This window comes from Apteryx mantelli, chromosome 17, assembly GCF_036417845.1.
Source record: "Apteryx mantelli isolate bAptMan1 chromosome 17, bAptMan1.hap1, whole genome shotgun sequence".
In the NCBI taxonomy this organism is placed as follows: domain Eukaryota; kingdom Metazoa; phylum Chordata; class Aves; order Apterygiformes; family Apterygidae; genus Apteryx; species Apteryx mantelli.
The window spans coordinates 10,294,562-10,312,611 of NC_089994.1; the positions used below are offsets into that span (position 1 = coordinate 10,294,562).

Below are 18,050 nucleotides of genomic sequence, written 5' to 3' on the forward strand. Positions count from 1 at the left end.
TGAACAACACAGTTTGTTACTTTGAGCTCAAACCCAAGCAACCACAGTTTGCAGTGGGGATGGGGTGGAGAAAAATCACTGCAACTTCTGAAAACTTGGGTCCCAAAGCTAAACTGACTAATCATTCTCAAGAGTAAAAAAGCATGCATCCTGGAGGAAAAGAACATCTCAGGCACACTGATTTTGCTAAATTACTAGCATGCCACTTCATGCAGTGAAGGCTCGTGTAGTGATATCAGATACATTTTTGCATAGTTACTGCAAAAGTTAATCATCTGTATGCTGGAGAAAAGGGCATGTGCTGAAAGAAGACAGACCCATGCAATGATGAGAACAGAATTTTGCAGAAGGCAATGCGAACAAGATTATTAACCTGCACATGCGGAGGCATGGAAAACTGAAGAATTAAGTGCATTAAAATAAACACAGTAACAGACAAAGGGAGCAAGTTTTTTAACAGAATACCAGAATTACATAAAATCACTGAAACCTTGAGATCATTCCATTTACTTACCTCCTTATTACATTGTATATACATAGCATGTACTTTTTAGGGGCAGAACACACTGCTTACTCTAGACAAAGCACTGTGTATATGTCTAAGGCATTGCATAATGATTACAGCAGAGAGACTGGGTCTTCCCAGGTGGCTCCTGCACACCTGGTTAAACTGAATGTTGTAGCTGAACACTATATAAATAGCAAGTGTTATCACTGTGAAGATACAAAGCCAAATCTGAAGTCTCTAACTCACCTGAATAAGACAACAATGCACTGGCATTTTGTCGCATGTCCTGTTGTCATTATATAATGAGGCAGTAGTCACATTTATAAGTAAAAACAAACAACAACAACAAAAAACTAAAAAAAAAAAAGAACAGTAAGAGCAGGCACATGACTTCCTTCATTACAGATGAATTCTGCACTGCACTTGAGATTTCCAGTCTTGGAACAGTCACAGAAAGACCCAACAGTTGAAAAACAGTGAAAATTGGGGATTTCTATAATGGATTCTTACAGACCTGTTAAAAGCCACTTCCTTTTATACCCCTTTACTGAAGTCTTATTTATCCTGGCATTGGTACTAAAGAAAATACAGGATACCAGTAATAAGCATGGTAGAGAATTTCTGCCCAGTATAAAAGGAAACTAGAACAAGCTAAGGTGACATGGTCAGTTCAGGAATGGACCAAGCAAGCACAGTGACCCAGTCAGCTTGTAAAGCTTGCATTTCACAGGGATACAAAAATGCAAAATTACTGGAATTTCTTTAACAATTTAAACTCTGTCGCAGTTGGGAAAAAACAAGATTTACTATGCCAAATCAGACTGTGAAGAAGTCGTCCCTCATGGCTGCGTCGTGCTGTGTAGGAGGAATCCTTGTGCTCCGAGGCCTCCATCTCACATTGTGAAATGAGTCAGTGATTAATTCTGCAAGTTTGCTTAGCAGCAGTTCCTCTTGGTGCTCAACTTGCTGTCACCAGGCCAAAGTCCCTCAGGTGATTCCAGGTAATCTTTGCAAAATTTTCAAAGAAGAAAATCATATTCAAGTCCATTTACTGGCATACACAAGTTCATAGAGCACATTGGAAAGTCTGGATGCTTGTAGGTGACTAGTGTTTTTTTTCTGTACACCTAAGGTCATGACTCCAAAGAATCCTCTTCCATTTCTAGCTTTAAACACTTTTGCACCTAAACAGACATTCCTGCTGTAGCAATGCATTTGTATATACTGGTACATCAACCAAAGTCTCAGATACAAGCGGAAAGTTGCATAACAATAAATGCAGGCAGAATGCTTCTGTACAAAACCACATTCCTACTGTTAGCCATCACCATTCTGCATGGCTAAAATAACTGCAGAGAGACCATTAAGAAAAGCAGGGAAGGAGGGAACCTCTTGATTTAGCACGGATATTTCAAAAGATGCATTAGTGAATAATGCATGTGTAATATATAAGCAAGTATATAACAGCCACCTTTTAGTAGAAAAAAGGTATTAATTCATTAGGCAGGATCTCCCACAAGAGAAGCAGTAAAAAAACAAACAGCCTATGTATCATCAGATTTTCTTTTTTTTTTTTTATACAAAATTTCACATGCAAGAAAAATTTTTCAACTTAACCACACTTCTGAAATGCTCATAATTATTGGTGTCAAGGGATGAAAAGGAAAAAGCCTGATGGAGTTTGCATGACTGGTAATTAGAAAAAAAACTTTTGGTCAGTTGCACAAATATGATCTGGAGTCACTGATGCATAAATGTGAAATCCCCCAGGGAGAAGAGTTATGTTTCAAAATAAAGTCATGCTTTGAATACTGGGAGAAGTAAAAAGTAGGCAATGGATTTTCTTCTAAGCAATTTAGATATATTCTAAAAACCTACTGAGTGTCAGTGCAGTATCAGTCTATAGCAATTAGAAGACAACCTATTCTTGCAAAACGCAGGTATGAAACAGTGGAAGCAAGTGTGTGAAGTCTGTCAGCTGAGAGCATACCACTCATAGAAAGCTCCCAATATAAAAGAATCCTGCTGAAACAACACAAACCCTTCAGTGAATTCTCACAACTCATGTCACAAATGATGGATCCCACCAAATATTGCTAATTGAGATTTATTCTCCAAATGGCAACTACTTTCTGAGTTGTCTTAGTGGTTCAGGCAATACATGAAAGTGAAGTCTAGTTTCTGCCAGTCTCTCTGTTACAAAGGGACATGACGCCATCTCTCAAAATATTAAACTGATTCTTTAAATCAGTGTACAAGAGAAGTGGAGGATTCATGAGGAAGTCAAACCCAGCCCCAGTCCCTTTAGCTTCCTAATTTAATACCAAATTGAGCATAGCAGCACCCATGTAGCAATCCTTACACACAGGAAATTACCAATCAGAGCAAACAGCAGTTACTCTATGTCTATAGGAGACTGCTTCCTCCCAATGATATGATAAAGTGAAAGCACCCTCTGATGAATTTTGAGCTATAAGTCACAAATGCCAGATCCAGTGAAGTGAACATGTAGAAGCCCCTATGAGGGCAGCAAAGGGACCATCAAGATCCCAGCTCCCCCACTAAAGACAACACCACCTGATCAGTGATGCATTCTCATTTGCTTCATTTGAGCAAGTGAATTAAGAGTCAATTATAAGGCATTGTATCAATAACAGCCCGCTATGTTTGCTGTGCATGCATACTAAACGGAACCTCACTGTCTTTGCCTCTGTCTCCACAGCTCAGTTAATGGTCATAAAACAACTTCAACTGTAACAAATCCTCCATTGTCAGCTTGTACCACAGTGAGGTTTTGCCACTGCTGTGCTTTAGTTGCACAGAGATCTTCACGGTAAGAGACAGTGGGGAAGACAGTCATGAGGACAGAATATTCCCCCAAGACATTGCTGAAACCTGAAATAGATGAGGGCTGTGATACTTCATGCCTGTTGTTCCCAGGTTAACCTTCACCTGTGGGACTCATTGCTTCCATTTGCCCAACCTGTGATAAACTGGAAATGAAATCACTTTGACAGCTATAAAAGGTCACTTGTAGAAACAACATATTTGCTTTAGTTCAGTATCTTACCTACAGCATCTACTATTCATTGCCATATTAATGCATCCATGAAGAAAGACAATCAGATTCCCCATTGCAGTAGAATGACAGTGATACCTAGGAGCGAGATGCTAAGCCCAGGAGCCCACATCTTACCACAGCACTTGTGAAACCAGATGTTCCAAATGCAAGTACAGGACCTGGAGATGATTCTACCTAACTTCTGTGTATGCATTCTGGACATCTGACAAAGAGGGAAGGCAAGCTGAAGATGACCTTCCCAGTGCTGTTTGCAAGCATCCACAATAGATAGAACCACACAGTGCTGAGGGTACAATGAGGCATTAACACATAGCAAACTTTCATCAACCTTGAACTCACAGAAGAGCCAACCTCCATTCCATCTGCAAGACCTTGCAGAACACTTATGTCAAGATTTACTGGATTTTGTCTTGCTTCGTGAGGGCATGTCAGTAAGCATGCCATGTTTGGGTGCATCAGTCTCCACACTGATCTTAACACATATGAACCTGCCTGGCAGAGCCACTCCTCAGGAGTATTAACCAAAAAAGAGCCAGTAACTGGCTGTTACCTGAGGTAAAATTTTTTCCCCACACAGCAGCAAAACTAAATTATTTGGCACATCCCAAAAATATCAATTTCTCATTTCAACCAAATCTCACACATAGCTCCAATAAACTTACAGATTTTCTGTTGTTCTTACACATCTGTGTTTATGAGTATACTTGCACATGTTTCAAAAATGTGAAATCTTTGTAATGTTACAAGGCTTTTATGACTAAGTTGGGAAATGTCAATAGCTTCCCAGGTGGAAAAGCCATCAGCAAGTTTGGCTTGTGGTCCCAACTGTGCAGACCTTTGAACAGTGACACAGCTGTCTTTCCTGCAGAAATATTCTTGTATATTAAAAAGGAAAAAAAAATATGATGTACCATCCAAGGTCCTTATAGGGCTTTTATGCTACAACTCCAACATATGGCAATGAATCACAATTTCCAGCTATACTAGTTTAAAGGATATTTCAATTGCCCTCATTACCACTGAACTTTTACTAACACACTGAGTGCTGACCTGAGTTAGGACTGAATAATCCCCTGCCACAGAAAAGTGCTGTCATAAAGCCAAAGAATATTTGTGATACCTGATGTAACAAAAAAAAAAAAAAAAAAAAGAGAGAGAGAGATAACCAATGGCACGTGTATTCTTTCCAGGCATGGTTTATTGAAAACACACCAAATTGTTATCCTACATACCTGGTTTCTAACAAGCATTCTACTTGTCTGTGTTATGGAAAGGTCCTATAATAATAATAATACATTCTGTCACGGTAACATTTGTTCTATGAAAAGCATAATCCGCCTTTCTTCACCTCCATACTTGTAAAATCAAACCATTCTAACTGTTTCAGTTTATAGTACAGTGTAAATACAATGCAAAATCCCACCAGTCTAAACTACAGAGAGAATGTCGAGCAGTATTACAGAAAACACATTGTTGATTTTTTTTATTCTCCTACCATGAAAATTTTAAGGCACATGATAGTTACAAACACATTAGCTACTAATTACCAGTAAGCTTCTTAGTCTAGTTATTTTGTTTTTCTGAACAATAAGAACCAGATTGGCAGGCCTTGTAGTATCTGCGCTATCTTCCTCCTCACCTTGCAACTGGACTTCAGATTATCCTACCCCAATGTAAAACTTAAGACAGGCGAGAAAAAAAAAAAAAACAGGTTCGTAATACCTTCTCTTAATGTTTGTACTAGGTTAGTTACTGTACCAATAAATCGGAGAATTTCTTTGTCAAACATAAGGAAATATCAGATTTTAGCGGCATCAGCTCAAACTTTGTGAGAAACTATGCCTATATAAACACCTTCAAAAAACATGAGAGCATGACCCAAACCCAAGAGCACAAAACTGTGGACCGAAGATATTGGCACGCTGTAGTTTTCACTGAGTGAGCAGTTAGAAAGCAGAAGAGACTATAACCACTCTCTAACATGCCCATTTGGCTTCGGAAGCTTTGCCTACTCCAAGAGTTTAAGATGTGCCTCTCTTTCACAGGTAGCTGAGCCCTTTAAGCTCAACTTTAAGGCAAGTAACAGAAGGTAACTCACCACCTTCCAGCTCTGGAAACTGCTCGAGGATTGAAAATTGTTTTGCCGAGCATAAGCCTTGCATGCTAGAAAACATCACTAAAAACTGCTCATCAGAGCTGGCAAGGACCTACTAATCTGCTGCAACAAGCACGCAACCCCCTGCTTTTTTGGTGTGTCACTTACCACAAGTCAGTTCCTAGCCCCAAATCACTCTCTCTGTGATGTCTTGGCAAAGGAGACAAGATTTGCTTTCATGATGCAGAAGCGTTCAGAAGCTGCATGTCTGAGTGCACTAAGAGTAGAACTAGGATAGGCAAGTGTTTTGCCCAGAAGACACAGAAGATCAGGACCTATGGCTGCCCAAGCTGTTGGATTCTGCAGACAGACCAACCTGGGAAGCCTTAATCACAGTACCCTACTGACTTGCCACAATTGCTCACACACTCAACTTGATGCTTCAATAAGGGAGTCCTGACTCGCAACAACCCCACCAACATTAAGTGCCTTTTCTTTCTTTTTTCCTTTTTTTTTTTTCTTAAAACCTCCACAGCTTAGTAAAGATGCTTGGGAGATGTGCAAGTCACCTCCTAGGGAACAAAGTTCTGCAGTTATTTGCCATCAGAAGTCTCCTCCCTCCCCCATGTTATCTAGCCCTCACTGGGCCAACAAATTCCCTTCTCCTCTTCACAGGAGTCCTGCAACACCCTCTCTTCCTTCCACAACCATCTCTCCCACTAGAAGTTCTGTAGATAAAAATCCCTTCTACCCCAGCCCTTCACTGGCAGATTCCTTCCAGCTTTCACAGTGGAGCCAACAGGAGAACAGGAGGTCACACAAACCTGAGCCCTAAAAAGCACTGCCTGCCTTTAGCAGGGGGCTCTAGACCCTACTGCAGCTTTAGTCACACACACACTGCCGCTTTCCCTTCTTTACATACAATCCCTGCTGCTAAAATAAACTCAACGTTTCCTGGTTCATTCACCCACATCCCAGAACAGCTCTAACAGCCCAGATGCATCGCACCAACAAGGGGAGAGGTAAGGACAGGTGAGGGCACATATCCCATCAGGGCTTTCCACAAGTGAGCTTGTGGCTGCAGATAAGAAGGGCACTGGATATTTCACCAGGTTCAAATCTCTTGGACTTTGGCTGGTGGGCTGATACAAAGTGACAGTCTCACATATAGTCACCTCCGCCCCCAAATATTTCCCTTGCTCAACATCCAAACAACAGTTTGGGAAAAGGGCAAATCACTGCAGTGCAATTGATGGGTTACTGGTTATTGCTACATACTTGGGAACTAATCATTATTGTGAGGCGTGGAAAGAAGGGGGGGTAAGACGTGATTTCCAGAAGTCTTGGCACATGGACTTGATGTTTGACCTCTTTGTATACCATCCTTTGCTTTTCTGTAGCAGTAAACCATGTCGCCATGAACACGGTACCCAGGAAAACAAAGAGGAGCAGTTTTCTACAATGAACCCGGGCAGCCAATTCCATCTAACCTGACAGGGAAGTCTGCTTATCGCAGGATGCAGTATAAACACGAAAACAACTTTGGGGGAGAAGTAGGATAGGGTCTGGATTTGCTTCTCAGATACTCCTCAATGGTTTTAGCCTGGCCCATTAATGACAAAGGCCAAAGTAGATTCCAGTCCAGATTTTGAGCACCACCATAGTGCCCCACTGAGAGCCAGGAGATACCTGGTGTAGGAGGTCGTGGACTATCAGCCTCTAGTCACATCACTTCCCCCCTGCTGCGGTTTTCTCTATTAACCTCTTGCTGGCTTTGGAATACTTGTACAATAGCTAAACCACAAAGTCTTAGCAGAGACTCCTTTCAACAGTCAGGTCTTTATTTTAAGTGAACTTTTGCTCAGACTCCTTTGGTAAATATATGGATTGAAGTAGATCAGGGACAGACTGACAGCATGGCCCTTTCTCTTACACTGTTCTAATCAGCTACAAAGCAGGTTCCATTGCTAATTACTGAATGTTTTTAAAAAAATCCTTTCATATACAAAAAGAATACACCAAGTACATAACCAAAAGTGATATAAAACTCTTCTGTGTAGCTTGGTTAAAAGGGTCTCCGCATATTGGCAGAACAAGTATGAAAAGAGCACCATTGATAGAATATACAGTCAAACTATGTATCTGGTTTCGTTGCCACACTTTATGTCTACACATAGAGAGACACTGCCCCGACACAAATGCAGATAATCACAGATATATCTCTTTGCTTCCCTTGATCCGCTGAGCATCTTTGGCTCAATAGGACTTTCATGCAGGTGAAAAGACAAATCTTTGCTATCTTAGTTTGCTCCCAGCAACTTCACCTTCCCTAGGATCCAGAAGCGACCACTGCAACATGCATGGAAGATGAAGGTCAGGAAAGGGAGGGGGTGAAGGAGCACATGTATCATCCACATCACTGACAGCTTCTGGCATCAGTCTTATTCCCTGAATCAACAAATGCTTCCTTCTCCTGCAAACTACTTAACATGGTTTCGTCAACCTATCCTCTGCACAACAATATATATATATAGATATATAGATATATAGATATTTTTATTTATTTATATATATGTATTCATGTCAAATTTTTAATATACTCAAGAAGATACAAAGCTCTTGGTACTTGCCTTTTTTTTAAAGTTTTTTAATTTTTTACAAAAAATTTAGGTGTTTACTATTACAGTAATATTTTGTGGGAGGTGAGGTTGTTGGGTATTTCCCCTTTTTAAGTACAAAGGAAACGGCAGGCACTGAAAACCCCAAATGACATTTGCCAGATTAAAAAATGTGCTTTCCAGTCACACCGTTTTTAAGAGCTTGTTTATGAGTAAATGTGGCAACCAAAGAATAATGGCAACCTAACAAAATCAGCAAAAGGCGTCTGATGCTACTAATGAGACACGCGCTTCCTGTTCTCATCTGCTGCCCTTCCTTGACCAATGCCTGGAGAAAATCGGTGATCTGAAGTCATTTAGTTCACAGCATTTCCAGATACTGTATACGCAGAGTATGTTCTCATGAGGTAAAAATCCCCCCTTACAGAGAGCAGGCCTCAGCACCTTAGAGGAGAACCTTTGCACATGCGTGATTTTCACACCAACTGAAATATGTAATCTCAAAACCACAGCAACACAGAAACCATGATGATGATTTAAAAAACTCCAAGCTAGTTCCCTTTGTGGCATTTTTCATCAGGATCTATAGCTCAAAGCAAACATGGATCCAACAGTGATCAAGTTACCATCGAATATAAATGATAGACCCATCTAAAGTTTATAGCGTGTTCAAAATAAAACATTCTACAAAGAAGCTCTCGTTTTCTTCCAATGTGTTAACAGCTATGGCAAAAGAAATAATGTTAAAGATTAAATCATCGTCAATGCAACACTGGTACGTTTAAAATGTAAAAGCTCCTTATTGCAATCTTTGAGAAAAAGAAAATAAAAAGCCAGCCAACTCCATTTCTCAGCAGAGATTTCTGAACTGGGGACACTGAAACCTTCAATAAACTATTTTTCATATGTGGAAGTAAAAACAGAGCCATTAAAGAATTCAAATGGCAGAAGTATTGTACACCAGATTATAATGATAATATAGCACTGTGATTGATATAGCTTACTCTAAAAGCAGATTATACAGCTTGCAATTTTGTCATCTCCTCTCCAGTTCATTCAACCAGCATTTAATAGTTTTTGTTCTGTATTTTCTCCTTTGATTGAAATCCAACATACCCACTCAACATTCCTGCACTTCCTGTGGAAATAATGAAGAAAACCTCGACATTTGTCAAAAAGCCTTAAAAGTGTTGGATTCACAGTTCAAAAAAAAACCAAAACCCAAAACAAAAAGAGAGCCCCAAACCAGAAAAGTGCTATTATCTTCATGACTACACCTACGATATTTCAAATATTCTGCAGTATCTCTTTCACTTGTGAAGCTGTCCTCTTTGCTGCCGCATGACCTTCACTTCTCATACTTGGCACCATCCACACATAAGAGTCATCTAAGAAGGCAGCCAGCTAGATGGAAGCTTGGATTCTCTGTTCTTGCTTGCTTGCTTCTCGCAGGAGAGGGAGGGAGAGGGAGGCGGCTATTTCTGCTGGGAATGTAACTGAGTCAAAAAGCAAACTGTCTCGCTGTAAGGCATGGTGCTCCGGCGTTGGCGATGGCAGGTGGCTGTGACTTCTCCGCACGCCCTCCTAGAATCTGCAGCCTGGTCAGTGATGCAGCGCCCTCCAAGTCAATGGCAGTGGTGACTGATGAGATCCTCTGTGTCGGTTCAATGGTTTTTTCCCCCCTCAATTAAAAAAATGTGGTTGGACTCTAGCCCTGCAAAATAAAGTCAGAACTGATTAATACCAGCAAGTAGCATGTCCTTGGTGATATCCATCACCCACTCGTAGGGCAGTGGCTGGAAATGCCAGCATATCACCAACACAGGGAGTTCCTAAAGGGGTATGGACTGGGAGAATGGGAGCACAGACTTCGTTTCTTAAAGTCTGTATCCCACCCATAAGCCTTCACTACTAAGAGAAAGAGTGCAGCAATGGAAGCGTACAGGCACTACGCACATACCCTTTGGCTGGGTCAACAGGGCCGACCACACACTGCAGACCAGCTGTGGCAAGCCAGCAGCGCCAGGGCCAGCTCTGTGGCTACGTGAGGGTACCTGACAGCGTTGTGATACTGCTCTGGCCAGGTGCTTCCAACCAGGAAACAGAAACAAGCTGTAAACACTTGGCACTTACACTATACTCTTAAGAAGAAAACAAACAAACCCAAAACAGAGGGGTTTTTCCTTCCCGCTAGTGAAAGTGATTTCCATGCAGCATTACGCAGGTGGAAGATGCTCCACATTTTGGAAGTCGAGCCTTAAGGACCTATTGTCCACTCTGATAGGAAAGTTGCCCAGTGCCTTCACAAGAGTCACTAAGATATTTCTTTAGCCATAGCCAGGGGCACAAAACCGGCTGTTCCAGACGTCAGGTCACACCTGATGGAGGGCCAGAAGGTATAACCAGGGTAGAGGGCTGTCCAGCAAGACAGCAGGAGACAGATTAGCAGCAGCAGGAGTGAAGAAAGGCTAGTGACATTACTAAGAAGCTTGGCACATGGGGAAGGCAGAGAACTAGAAAGCAACAAAAAGGTGCCTTTTTTTTTTTTTTTTAAAGCAACAGAGAAGGAAGGAATTGGGAAGTGGGAGTTGTGGTTCAACTTTTGTCATCTAACCAAAATCATCCACCCTCATCCCCCCACTCTTGCAAAGTAAATCTGTATGGCCACCACCTTTCCTGCAGATGGGCCGGGGTGTGTAATTCATGGGAACCTCAGGAGACATCCATAAATAGTCAAGGATATGCTTTTCCTTAAGTCTCAGGCTAATCCTTGTAATGAGTCCAGAGGGAAAAAAATGGTTGAAAGCGGGATCATACTATTCAAATTCATTCCCATGGCCTAGTAGCAGAAATCTTTCACATTTCAGCTGACAACCAATCATTCAAGATATTAATTTTCTGTCTGGTTATTTGACAGGTTATTTAATCAAACAGCAGTGTTTGATTGCATTTCACTAAAGACACACTGAACAATGTAAACACCACTCCTTCAAATGCATTTTCATTTGTCTGGGTCTGAAAGGACCCAGTTAGCCTTAGAGAGATTCCACAGTGATACAGATCATGCACAAGACAAGTTAATCACTAGCACCAATTACCATTAAAAGAACCTACCATGCATGCAAATTAGACCCAGGAGTCAACAGGCTGGGGTTTAATGTCACGGGCATCCACCAGATTCACCGAAGCCCTATTACTCCTGTTAATGTTTTTCCTATTTGTGTCATTCTGCAGCACAGGGTGAGGAGTTAAAAGCAAAACAGAGCGGATTAATCAAACAAACAAAAACTCCACCAACAACAAGTCAGCTCAAAGGAGCACAAGGAAAAATTAGTGGTAGAGAAAGAAACAAGATCAGCAGAGGCACAATACTGATGAAAGCATTTGCAATAGCCAAAAGGCTGCCATCATTCCCTGGCATCATTATTCACAATTCTTGGTCACTCTTGCAGCCTCAGAGCCATGGTTATTGGACAGTTCACAAGCCAGAAATCCCCCCCCACATATTTCTGTTTCACAAGACAGGGAGAAGGAAGGCTAGCAGCTACTCTGGCTTTGCCCAACTGAGAGCATGCCAGTGCATACCTCAGAGGCGTACACCAGACTCAATTCAGGTTATCGCCCATCCTTGAAAGCAGGAGGCAGCACAGGCTATGGGAGACATTGCAGAGGTGAAACATTTCTTCTCCTCATGAAAGCAAAGCAACTACCCACTGGACCTCTCTGGGATGTGCTTCACTTCAGACATGCACTGGGAGTTTGCGCTGCTTGGCGTGATTTTGAGGGATGATGTATTTGACCACTTTAATGAATTACAAGTGGCAAAAATAACAAGCACTTGTTAAGTCTCCTGCCTTAGCTTATTTTCCTTAGAAAGACATTTTCTGTCAAGTTCCTATTGATCAACTTCCATATATCACTTGGCACATTCATTCCTTAATATATATTAGAACTGTGATGAGGGAACTAGAAAGTTTTTCCTATTAACTCTGGATCAGGCAGAGCCATCTCTTGCCACATCAGAGCAAACTGGGAGCAGCACTGAATAACTTGAGTATCAACTCAATTGTATTGGTTCCAAAAACAAATGAAGGGGGCACAACCTCCTCCAAGTGGAAAGGTGAGATTTTGCTTCTCTTCCATCTTCACTACACCTTATCATGCATAAATGAATCTGGAAGGTTCAGACATAAAGGTGATTGCTATTGGTTTCCTTTAATAGGCAGTACTACAAGTATAGGCTTAGCAAATGAGGTGCATGAAGACTAAACAGGAAAACTGTAATAGCTGTTCTCCTGCAATGAGCTTTAAGGGTGGTAGAAGCCTCCTAAACAATATACAGCATTATCTTCACCTACTTATAGTATTGGTCAAATGAAAAAAGAGAGAGGGTGAACTGCCACTTGAAGCACACAGGTCAGTGTCTCAGACCAGCCACGTCACTCCAGACTGTTCACTCGGGGCCTGCTCATAAACAAGCTCACAAGGTTTGGCGCTGTGGGCACTGTGTAATCACAATCAGTGATTACGTTAATGAAAAGTCTCATTGGGCAGCCTCCAACAAGGTGCAGCTAAACCCAAAGCTGGCAAATTGAAAACAGCAATCTGTGCTTAGAAGAAGTGCAGCTGGATTGAAGCCATTCTCCAGGGTATACCTTCAGGGAAAGGCAGGACACAGCAGCTAATGCATGACCAGACAAGTTAATACAGGCTGACTGAGACAGCAGGACATCTTCCTAGTTCATGATCTATGGAAAGATTTTTCTCCAAATCTCATTTTTATTCCCTTGCTCAATACAGTGGATTTTCCTTTCTGACTGAAGCTTAATTGTTTCCACTGAACATGAACCATGTGGATTTTCTGATACTATCAGCAAGGTGCTGAAGGTTATTGAGGACGGCTTTCTGCAGAGTAACAATAGTGTTTCCTATCTCTGACTCTTGCTTCACTGAATCTTTTTTTTTTTTCTTCCCTAGAAATGACCTATCCAGGGGAAAAACACAAGTTTGTTTTGAGGCCAGGGAGAAGTGACGGCCACAGCAATGTTAGAAGCATTAAGCAACTTACAAAGTGGTCTACTGAACAGGTACATCAATGCAACAGAAATTATGCAAAGCCCATTAAGCCACATTTGCACACAGCCCACAGTAAGAGCAGCTTCGTGAAGGAAGATTTTTTAAAATTAGCAAGTTGCCTAAACTTGCTTTTATAAGGCACACACAGAGGTATGCATGTCTCTCCCTCTCTCTCCATCTCCACAGCCTGATGCCCATGGTCCACTCAGGACTGTGAGTGAGTGCTGGGGAAATGAACACTGTGCACCACGCCGCTGTACACAGACACACAAGCTCACACCTACTTCTGATGGTGAAAACCAAAAAGGAGAGTGACTGCTTGCAGTGACTATTCTCAGAACAAAGTCTGAGCAGTTACACTCTTTCGGGCTAGGGAATGTCCCTGGATGAAGGTGGCAGAACACACACTATTTTTACAACCTCATCCTTTTACAGGAATATAGCCATTGCAGCATTTGCTTCCACACTGCAAAAGCAGCATCTTGTTTTTATTTCTAATCAGCCAAGCGATCAGTTATGAAATGCTGCCTTTATCTTTAAAAACCCTTTACAGCCCCCTGGTGAGCAACTAGCACACATTTCTTGTGGAGCACACCAGGCTCCCTTTCTTTTAAAGGCACCAAATAGTGTTCAGCAATAAGCAGCAGCTCACTTTTAAAGGTTCTTTCTCTGAGGCATCCCCGGTGTTATCACTGGTCTTGTATTTGCGCTCCTTGTCCCGGTGATCGATAGTGGAGTACCCATCTGAGGAGGAACGATATGACAGTCAGGCATGCAGCACCACTAAGAGCAAAACCAGAGCTGATGCTAGCAGTATTCTTCAGTGAAGAAACAGGGAAATAAACCATCAAAACTTGAAGATGCTGGCAGCCTGCTTTTCACATGCTCTGAAATTTTTATCAGCTTAAAACAAAACAGAAAAGCCCTCTTTTTGCATCACTGCCAGATGCTGGTGCTCATTAGTGAGCAGCACTGCTTTCATCCCAGCCTGCTGCAGTTCTGTAGTGTGCCCAAGGAAAGCAGCAAGTTATCAGCTCATGCCCTGTGGCTAATGAGCTTCAAATTCAGCTCAAATCTTCTGTTCCTTGCTTAGCTGCCTCATTAATTGGCTGTGTTCATTCTCCGAATGGTCCTGCAGCATGTTCCCACTCTTCCTGAGCCTGAGTACTAGCAGGACATGACAATAATTTGGAAGAGTCTTTTCCAGAGCACTGAGAAAAAGGGCCAGTCAAGTTGGAGGGGATCTTGATGCAAACCCTGCTGTGCTAGGCCTGTCTCTCAGTACAAAGTAGCACCTGTTGGTGATTTTTCTCCTGACAACTAAGAAATAATATGAATGCATGATTAAAATGGGCAAGAAAAGTGTGAGAGAAATAGTATAAAGAAATAGTTCTAATTATTTCAGAACCTTTGCTTTGAATCATTGTCAGCCAATACAAATATTATTTTCCTGATGCATCAAATTTCCCTCAATATTGGTGACAAATAGACCCTCTCATGCTCTGCTTTGATGGCATTGTAATCTGAAGTAAATGACACTCAAATTTATACTTCCCAGTAGGCTTTTGTTTCCCCTATGTAATTAAAGGATCATTAATGTTTTCATGTCCTGACAAACCAAATTCTTAGAATAGCTCAAAAAAGTTTTACATAAAATACCAAAATGCTCTTCCCTTGGTTTACTACCTGCAACAGGTCATCTAAGAAAAATACGTCATGTTTTTTGTGGGGTTCCAGAGGCATAAAGAGGCCCTGTTTGCCCACATGATGAAAGCACATGTGGCCAGAACAACTTGTACCAAACAGTCACAGAGCAGGGCTCTAAATGATGTTTATGCTGGCCACAATCAAGTTAGTTTTAGAAGAGCTGAAGTTCTCCTACTTGTCTTGTGAATCGAAGCATGCACAGACCTGTCACAAGTACTCAAAGTAGCTGTATATTTAAGACAGGTGTAGTAACAGATTCCATAACCACGCTGCCTAAAAATAACTAAAGCATTTTTGAGTTATAGCAGTAAACAGATCTTAAAGCTTGAAAATCATTGCTACACAGAGCAATGATTACTTACAACTATTTGGTGTCAATGAAGATACCTAACATTCTTGGCTGTTCCTTTCAAACAAAAAGGAAAAAACCCACCAGCTGCATCCAGCCACCCAGCCAGCATTCCTGGTGGAACATATGACCAATAATTCTCTTTCAGATGACAGGCACAAATACTGTTAGTAAGTCATATGCTGATCTAAAGACACATCATTCATTTGGGAATCAAAAGTTCACATAGGTATATATTTAAATGATAGAAACATGCTGCCTCTCAGAAATTCAAACTCACAACTGAGAGGTAGCTCTTTACAATCAAATATTAATTTATGCTCACAGATCACTTTGTAACAGATCGCCCATGATGATGGCACTACAGAAATGCAGAACATTTTTAAAACTGACAGGATGTAAAGGGAAACCTTTAACCTACCACCAGAAAGCAATAGCTACTAAGGTGAAGTATGGCAGCTGTGATACTTCCCAGGGAGCAAGGTCAGGAGTAAGGACTGTAATCACAAAAAATTAAAAGCACAGCAGTTCTTAAATACTATTTGAAAAACAAAAACAAAACAAACAACCTGCTTAGCCAGGACAGCAGCAACAGGAATGTTAAGCTTTTGCCAAGTGCTAGGAATCTAACAACAAAAAAGTCAGGAACTTTGGTTTTCAGATCTGCGTTCCAAGACGTTTTGCAGTTCATGCTGCCAGCTTTCTGTTGTGTGGTCTGCATGTTAACGGTGCCACACACGTCAACACTAAAGGGTTACGCGTTGCTAAAAACCATACACTGTGCTATGACTGTGTCAAGATAAACAGCAGCAAAGATAGGAAGTGCATGATTTGACCTAATAAAATGAGAAATATCTTGAAGGAGTCTGCACTGGAGAAGTAATACCTTAGTGCCCAAGGAGAGTAACTTTCCAATGGAATTAGTGAGTACTGCTTCTTCCCTGTTTCTGATTCATTCTAAAAAAATTATCAGTATTAACACTGTTTCCATGGAATGAAGGAGACCTATGCAAATCGTGTTGCTCCAGAGCATAAGTGCATTATTCTGAATTAATACAATTCGATTTACAGACAGATTTATATTGTTCAACAGAGGCCCTCCCCATTCTGAAATATGAAGGTTTTTTCATTTTTCTAGTTGTTCCTTGGCTTGTTTATTCCTCTCTTAACCTTCTGCTTGTCGTCTTCTGTATCGCTTCACTGAATATCTCCCATTCATGCTGTAGTGAAGGTGGGTTTTTTTGTCATCGCAAATTACAGGACCAAAATGCCTGCTGCCTGTCAGTCCATCTGTGCCCTCACACAGCTCTCAACTTATTACGATCCAGCCTCCAGTCCCTTCAAAAAGGCAGAGGAGAAGTCATGCCTGAAGATGGGGATGTAGGACAGGGACATCCGAACCATGCATCTCTGGCCAGAACAATTCTTGTCCGACTGTAGGTTAATTAAGGCACAGATACAGATTTACACAGCTCACAAATTTGGCAAACAGCCTCAAGAGCACAGACCTGCCGCTTCTACAGACAGCTCAGTCGCAGCCCCCCTCAGGCAGCACCGTGACAATAAGCATCGACGATCTTCGGATTACTCTGTGCAGAGCCGCTTGTCTGGAGCTGACAAGGTCTGACGGACCTGAGCGCTCTCCGCGCTGGGCTGTCTAGCACACCCCACGGTGACTCATAATACATGGGTTTTTCCATCACTCACGATATCCGAGCTCTGCCCAAGCCCTCCCATTGCTCCAGACAGCAGCAAGCTGACTGACCCAGCACTGCCCGTTGATGGCAACATGCCTTTCTGCCTCCCTAGCCATACTGATGCTGACGGAGAATTGATTTCCTTTACAGAGAAGGATGACACCACAGCATTGGCAAACAAGCCGAGATACCAATAGCAAGTTTCTTTTGGCAACTTAGAAAGAGTGGAGTCAACATGGGTTAGCAATAAATACCCAGGCAGCAAGAGGGCTGAACCCTGATAAAAAGAGGCAACAGATGAAAGGCAGCAAAGATGGTGATGTTCTGGAAGAAGCAAAGCCTCCTGTGTTGCAGGGGAGCAGGAGGAGCATGTCTGGGCCATCAGGGCCCGGCTGAACGGATGGGTGCCTCTAACACGCTCATCGTATGGAAATGCAGAGTTCTGCAGGGACACAGTCTAATGCGTTTGGTTCTGAAGTGTGCTTGCCTCAAACTGGTGCACCAGCCGGATAATTATGCAACCTGAAGGCAGCTGAATTAAACAAAATAGACATCAGAAAGCTGGAGGCAGTACAGATGAGAATTCTCTAGAAGACAGTGAATATAAATCAGAAAGATCTTAGGGCAAGTGAAATCAGGAGGAGAGGAAAACAAGGGAGGAAAAAAAAAATCCAATGACCAAAACCAGGGTACAAGACTTTCTACAATAAAAAGAAAGATATTATGAGCTGGGATGCTGAACTCCTTTCTCAGGTAGTTTGTCATGTATTTTCCTGGCAAACATACATGGGGTCAGTCTCTCCTAGAGGCTCCGCTTTGACTGGTGCAGAGTACATAGGGACACAACCAACCTGTGCTTACTGGATGTAAAAGCCTAGAGGAATGCATGCTGATGTTCTGTTCCTTATGTCTGCAACT

The 18,050-nt window shown here is 41.9% G+C and overlaps 1 protein-coding gene across 5 annotated transcripts in view; it reads right to left on the minus strand.

Moving 5' to 3' along the window:
- Positions 1-4,770: 4,770 nt before the first annotated feature.
- Positions 4,771-18,050, minus strand: part of ARVCF (ARVCF delta catenin family member) — a 305,181-nt gene continuing 291,901 nt past the window's right edge. For 3 of the 5 annotated variants that reach the window (XM_067307355.1, XM_067307353.1, XM_067307352.1), the window contains 3 exons: positions 14,032-14,123; positions 11,418-11,531; positions 4,771-10,017 (listed from right to left, as the gene is read on the minus strand). In XM_067307355.1, coding sequence (XP_067163456.1) covers positions 11,430-11,531; positions 14,032-14,123 — 194 coding nt within the window. In that variant the 3' untranslated portion in view covers positions 4,771-10,017; positions 11,418-11,429. Of the gene's footprint in view, positions 10,018-11,417; positions 11,532-14,031; positions 14,124-17,620; positions 17,665-18,050 lie in introns of those variants that run through there. The other 2 variants (XM_067307356.1, XM_067307357.1) reach the window with 2 other exon arrangements.